The 6,963-nt window shown below is 50.3% G+C and overlaps 1 protein-coding gene across 1 annotated transcript; it reads right to left on the bottom strand.

Moving 5' to 3' along the window:
* Nucleotides 1-1,264: 1,264 nt before the first annotated feature.
* Nucleotides 1,265-3,219, bottom strand: LOC116947355 (uncharacterized). The gene has a single exon (XM_032962995.2). It carries the CDS (start codon nt 3,096-3,098, stop codon nt 1,749-1,751), a length of 1,350 nt encoding a protein of 449 aa, XP_032818886.1. The 5' UTR covers nt 3,099-3,219; the 3' UTR covers nt 1,265-1,748.
* Between the last annotated feature and the right edge of the window lie 3,744 nt (nt 3,220-6,963).

Here is a 6,963-nt window from a genome sequence, read left to right as displayed (position 1 = left end):
AACACGTGTCTCAGGTTGAGCACGGGATTGCCTGAGCGTGGGTTAACTTATTGCGGGGGGTGGGGGGGGGCTTGTTTATCACTGGCAGAGAGAGAGAGAGACAGACACACACATCAAATGTGAATCTTTCCAGAAAAAAAAAGCGAGACGACGCTATCCCCAGTGTGTGTGTGGCCGCTACTCTGCCGCATAAGCCGTGCAATGCCGCGTGCTAAGAAACACAGAGAGAGCTCCTCCAGTGTTGCCGTGAAAACATCTCGCGTGGTCCTTTAACATATATATGTAGCCGTAGCGTGTTTACGTAGCGTGTTTAATGTCGGCAATTGTGATGTTCAAAAACAAAACAAAACCCGATGAAACCGTAGCATACACTCTGGCGTGTGCGCCCAGCGGTGCTAAGATGTGCACTACGTCAATAGGGCCCGCTCTAAAATTAAACAGATATATAATATGCGACAGATTCGGGGTTATTGGCACCTCATTCATATCAGAGAGAACATATGAAGAAGGAACGTAGCACCATCTCTCTACCCTTAGTGATAGCACCTCCGATTAGCACGGTTGGTTAGTACAGTGCGAAGGAAGTTCAACATATGTACTTATTAGGGTAATTGCCTGAAACGTCGCCTATTATTTATGTTTCCTCGTGCAAAACTACCAAAGCAGTATCACAAATCACACGAATATATCGGGGTGCCCCAGAATTCAGGACACATCGGGTTAATTACATTTATTTTAACAAATGTTCAAACTACTCCCATTAACATGAATGTACGCATTAATGATCTTTTACATTAATTCATGACCTTTAGAAAAACCCAAAATATTACATGTGTAACATTAATCGATTATGTTGTGTCTCAATTCAGTCAATGCTCTCTCCATTTTTAATTGTCATATGAAAATGAAGAATAAATAAATAAATATTGATAATGATAATCGATCAATATTAATTTAAATAATCAATAGTTAAAAAGTGTTTATGCAGGTGTTAAAATAAATGAAGTAACCCTATGTGTCCTGACTCTTGGGCCACTATGTATATACGTGGTGTGTACAATTGTCACTCTCATCAGCATTAGATTGTACGACAATCTTCTACGGCAATCTAATTAATTAAACGCACACACCCCGGGGGTGATAGTTGCCACTTAATTCTGTACCTTCCTTCGAGATGGTGGACTCAAATATAACAATTAACTATTTTTGTTTACATCAAACAACGAAAATAAAACACTTGTTCGTAAAAGTTTTAAAACAAATGTAATTTATATATTCAAAAAACGCTGCAAGTTTACATCCTAAGGGCATACAAAGTACGCCAGAAACGTTATATACAGTTTGTATTTACAAGCCATTCACATTGTGCACGTGTTCCTTTAAGTTGACTTTGAGAGTACCGTGCATTACTACTGAGATTAGTGTATCGTGTATGCCGTGGAAAACAATGACTTATTGCACATTTACACAAATTCACATTTCCTCTATAATATCTTAGCTATATACACATGAGCCGGCATAATTTGATAGACGCGTTCCATCATCAATGAAATCATACAGCTATATTATCTGGGCGCGCAAGTGAGTCGAGCGTGCGGATTACTTTGAAAACGAATAAACAACAAAAAAACAAGAACTTACAGTCTTGAGATCGCGTCGTTGCATTTTGTTTGATTATCGGTAAAGCACGGTGTCGTCTATGTACACGTGGTTTCAGAAACCTTAGCGATCATCAGCACGCTGCGCGGTCAATGCAAGGAGGCGTAGGCGGATGCCACGCGCGGGTAGAAGGCTGAGAGTGCTGGTGGGATGGCCGCGACAATGCTCGCGCCCACGCACGGCTCCACCGTGGAGCTTGACCCATCCACTTGACTATGCTGCTGAGATTCAGTCGTCGCCTTCCCACCGTGTCGGCCAGTCAGAGCTGCAAACGCGGTCGCGGTAAGTTGCTGCTGCTGGTGATGATGGTGATGGAACGGTAAGTCCCGAAAGCCTCTAAGCCCGTCGGCAAGCTGTAAAAAGCCACCGCAGGATCCCGCGAGCGCCAGTGGAGGACCTCCCAAGGTCGCGTGGCACAGCAGCGGCGCGTACAGCCCTGCCGCTGCGCTTGCATGCGGAGGGCAGTGGAACGTCTGGGCTGCGCTGTAATGCAGCCCGTGCTGTTGCTGAAGCTGCTGCTGGTGATGATTATGCAGGTGGGGATGAATGGACGGGTGAGGATGATGATGATGATGGGGATGATGCGGCGGAGGCGGCGGAGGAGGCGGAGGGGGCATGATGGGCCAGAAAATCGAGGCCGCTCTCTCCATAAGCGCCAGTCCGGCCGAGGCGAAGAGAGGGCCTCGGCGGAAAGCGAGCTTGCCCCGGGACGCGCCCGATCTCCGGCGCAGCTTGCCCGTGGTGCCTCCGATGAAGACGTCGTCGCTGCACGGGTCGAGCATCCAGTAGTTGCCCTTGCCCGGGTCGTCGTAGTGACGCGGCACCTTCACGAAGCACTTGTTGAGGCTCAGGTTGTGCCGAATGGAGTTCTGCCAGCCCTGCTTGTTCTCGCGGTAGTAGGGGAAGTTGGTCATGATGAACTCGTAGATTCCGTTCAGCGTGAGACGCTTCTCGGGGCTCTGCCTGATGGCCATCATGATGAGCGCGTTGTAGCTGAAGGGCGGCTTCTCGTGCTTGCTGTTGCTGCTGTTGTTGTTGCTGTTGTTGTTGCTCTTCTCGTGCCGGGGGCAGGACGATCTTTCGTCGTCCACTTCATCGCATCCCTCCGCACCGTTCGCGTCGGCGTTCCCCCTCTTCTCGCCGCCGCAGCTATCGCGCCGCGCGGTGCCGCGGGCTCTCTCCTCCTCCTCCTCCACCTCCTCCACCACCTCCTCCACGCCCGTGGTGCCACCGGCGTTCCCAGCCGGTTCCCCGTCCCCACTCCTGACGACGCCGCCGCTGCTGCCGCTGCTGTTGATGATGATGCTGCTGCTGCTGCTGTCACTGCCGCCGCCGCCACGATGGTATCCGCGCTGCACCGCTTCGAGCAATAGGCTGTCAATGCTGAAGGATGTCTTCGCAGCCACTTTAACAGCGCCTGCATGTCGTTGATCGCCCATATCCGGACGCAGCCCCGACGACCCTCAGCCTCGAGCTCTTCCACGCAGAATCTCCAAAGCAGCGACGAGCACTCCAAGCCAGACACAAAAACAACAATCCAACACCGGCGGACACAAAATAATAATAAATATATACGCGACGAAGCAAGCTGGCTCTTGCTCTCCCCGTCTCCGTGTGTCAGCGACATATACGCGCAGACGCGAGCAAGAGGAACTGCTGAACGCCACGGCACTCATCTGGCTGCCCTGGGACCCATAATGCGCCCTCGGCCGTGTCGGGCCGACGTGTTAAAGTGCATGGGAGCTCATTAAGAAGCGGCGCGACATTGGAGGGGCGGGAGGAAAGGGGGGGGGTGGAAGAGGGGGCGATGGGTGCGGGACACGGGGGGCGAGGCGAGAACAAAACACGCGCACGGCACTCGCTCGATCGAGGTTCGCAGCCCACGCGTCGCGTCTCGGGCGGGCTGCGAGTGACGCGCCGAGCCGCCCAATCCGGGCGGCTCGGCCTCGCTGCGGTCGACCCATTTCTATCCCCTCCCGCCAATCGGACGACGTCCCGATAGCAGCGTCAGGGACACCCGTACGTCCTGGCGCGCCGTTTGGCCTCGCTCACACACACACAGACATGCACACACACACAGACACACGCACACACAGACACGCACACACACAGACACGCGCACACACAGACACGCGCACACACAGACACGCACACACACACAGACATGCACACACACAGACATGCACACACAGACACACGCACACACAGAAACGCACACACAGAAACGCACACACACAGAAACGCACACACACAGACACGCACACACAGACACGCACACACACAGACATGCGCACACATACAGACACGCTCTCACACACACAGACACGCGCACACACACACAGACAGGCTCACACACAGACACGCTCACATACACAGACACGCTCTCACACACACAGACACGCTCTCACACACAGACACTTGCGGCAGCAGACAAATATTTCCCCTATACAGCCTGCAAGCAGACTAACACTTAGGCTTTCGCGACCAATGTCATCCATAATAGAGTTTTTTTGGTGATGAAGCTAGATGTAATTACTGGCGAAACGTCGTACTCAAATTGTAAATGTCGTGGCTTGGCTCTCCAACACACCGGTGTGCTGTACTAGCGACGAATTGGCCACGTTCTGTTTACGTGACCACCCTTACTCGTTGGCTGTCGGGTGGTGGCTGGTTTTATTAGTGCGGTTCTGTTGTAGCGAGCACCTGCGATGGGCTTGGCACGACCAACACGCCCGGCCGCCTTTGTCTCTCACTCTCTCTCGTGCTGATGCCGAATGCACACCGCGCAAGGTGTTAATTTAAGGCTGAGTCTAGCTAGGGGAGGCCCGGGACCGGTTCTAGATTTTGGCTCTCACTGTTATTGGTCGTGAGCGGGAATCGAACTCGGGTGGCCGGGTTCGTAGCGCACTAGGCTCGCCACGACGCTACCAAACACGGACACGCACTGATGGAATCTGTAATATAGTATGTGCTGTTTAGTACGATATGGGTACTCTATAGCGCCGTGAAATATCGCGAAGGTGTTCATATTTAGGAGTTGTGTTTCCCAGTGTGTGTTTCGTGTTAAACAAATGTTTTACTCTTTTTTTACGAGTCTGCTGTATTTGTTGAAAAAAAATCTTCACGGCACAGGTTTTCCTTGCGGAGAGACGCCTGTTTTTGAGAATGGGACTTCACCTGCGTTGAAAGAAAGGTGCTTCTTTGTTTCACTGTGTAGTGCGCATTCGTGTGATACGTGTGCATGTGTGGGGCTAATGCACGCGTAGGCTGTTATATGGATGCAATACGACCGTGACGAACAACAAGTGTGATAATTCATGTCTTAAGACCGTCGTAGACCGGAAAATGCCCACACTTTGTACTCAACAATGTACAAATACGTATCCTCATTTTACCCGTGTTGCCTTAACAGACTGTTGGGGCAAGTGCTGTTAGCGAGTAGCAACCTGTGAAGGTCGGCACTGTGGCACACGAGGGGGTGGGTGGCCAGCACCACGCCCGGCCGCCTTTTATCCCCGCAGTGGCGATGTTTACACACCGCATCAGGTAACTCATTTGAGGCCGAGTCTACCTAGGGGAGGCCCAGAGGTGGAGGTGGCATGGTCAAATATTGCTGCAGCGAATCCGCTCTGGTTGGGAAAAGAATAAAATAATAAATGAGTATACTTAAGACGATAAAAACTATTATTATAACATATTGTCGTGTATTTATGACGTGTTAACAGGATGTTGTGAATATGATGAAATGGCTTTGTTTAAAACATTTTTTAGAGCTCGGCCACCTGGCGGAAATGTGGCGAGTGTTTGTCTCTCAGCGAGAACCTCTCTTACATTACGGACTTTATATTATTTAACGTAAAACAAGACAAAGATTCCCCGTATAGTCTAAACCGACTGTTGGGGCAAGTGCTGTTCACGAGCACCTTTGGCGGGCAGCACGGCGCACGAGAGGGTGGCGTGACCTAGTTGGACGCCCGACCGCCTTTGTATCTCCAGTGCTGATGTGCAGCACCGGATCCTATTTTAAGGCTGAGTCGACCTAGAAGTTACCCAGAACCGGTTGAGATGTTCGGTAAAGACACACACACAACATTCGCACACACACACATTGTTACACATTAAGTGTATTACCGTGTGTATGTATGTTGAACTTCTTTCGCACCGTAGGTAGTGTGTGTAAATCGTTTCAAATATAAATCTACATGAGCACATATATAGTATATGTGTAACTGCGGGTATGAGGGTGGTTTGAGCAACTGCGTTATGAACCGCGCTAACTGAGTTCGATTCCCAGGCAGGGCTAACGTCAGTGGTGAGCGTTATACCACAGCTGGTTTATAGCATCCCAGCCTGTTTCGCAATCGTACACTGACCTACGCGTTTAGTAAACCACAGATCCGTGATCAAGATGGCAAGGGAAAGTCTTCATCCAGCAGTGGATTAGTATACATTCACGTATACGTGTACTGCCATGTGATGGAGACACTGACAGTGTCTGCCACACGGCCTGGATAGGCCGACATTATTATTATAGTCTGGATTAAGGTATGCCTGCATAGTCAATTACCCTGATTAATTATTCCACAGTGGTCCATTTTATATAGAGAGTGTCGACGAAGATGCGTCCAGAGCGCCAATGTTGTTTAGTTGCATAACTTGTATTTATAGACAGCGCATGTACGCGAACGTGCGCGCCGTGTTTGGCACGACGTGTATTCATTTACCAATCCCGTGCACACATATGGCTCAGAGTGATACTGTCAAGGTAATAATTCCAGAGAACACTCGGAGGAACCTCAGACGTAGCTCTGTGATATCCGCTTCCGCGGGCCGTTCTCTGACACGCAGCAGGATCGCGCTGCTCAGCGAGAAATCCGAAAAGGCCTCGCTCGTCTCACCACGTGACGACTCAGACAACACAGTCGGGATAGAATTGGGGTGGGGGGAGGGGTGGAAGCTGACAAAACACATTTTACTATCATTACATGGAATGGAGTTTACATTTCAGAGTTATACAATACCATTATGTGTCATACAATACCGGGTATGAGTCAAACACTAGCGCGAGCCTCGATGCAGTGTTGGCTATGGGAGCCCGAACTTGGAAAACCTCTCTACACACCAGCCTGGGGGTGGCGGTTACCTAGTGTGTGTACCGCTTACGACAGTTTACACATCCACGGTTTCGACTTTAAACAAAATCACAACGCGTTGCTGTGGAACAACATTGCATGTTAAAGGAAACACGAGCGGAACTTCGCTGATGTCTCCGCATTATCCAACAAAGCAGAAGTGGGATATGTA

This window comes from Petromyzon marinus, chromosome 29, assembly GCF_048934315.1.
Source record: "Petromyzon marinus isolate PM22_M1 ecotype Great Lakes invasive population chromosome 29, UKy_Petmar_22M1.pri1.0, whole genome shotgun sequence".
NCBI classification, from domain to species: domain Eukaryota; kingdom Metazoa; phylum Chordata; class Hyperoartia; order Petromyzontiformes; family Petromyzontidae; genus Petromyzon; species Petromyzon marinus.
The sequence above is the reverse complement of the archived record's forward strand: the minus strand, read 5'-3'. Positions and strand labels throughout refer to the sequence as shown.

Bases quoted from the DNA above. Each gene is read 5' to 3' on its own strand.
- LOC116947355 (XM_032962995.2), bottom strand. From the start codon at position 3,098: ATGGGCGATCAACGACATGCAGGCGCTGTTAAAGTGGCTGCGAAGACA.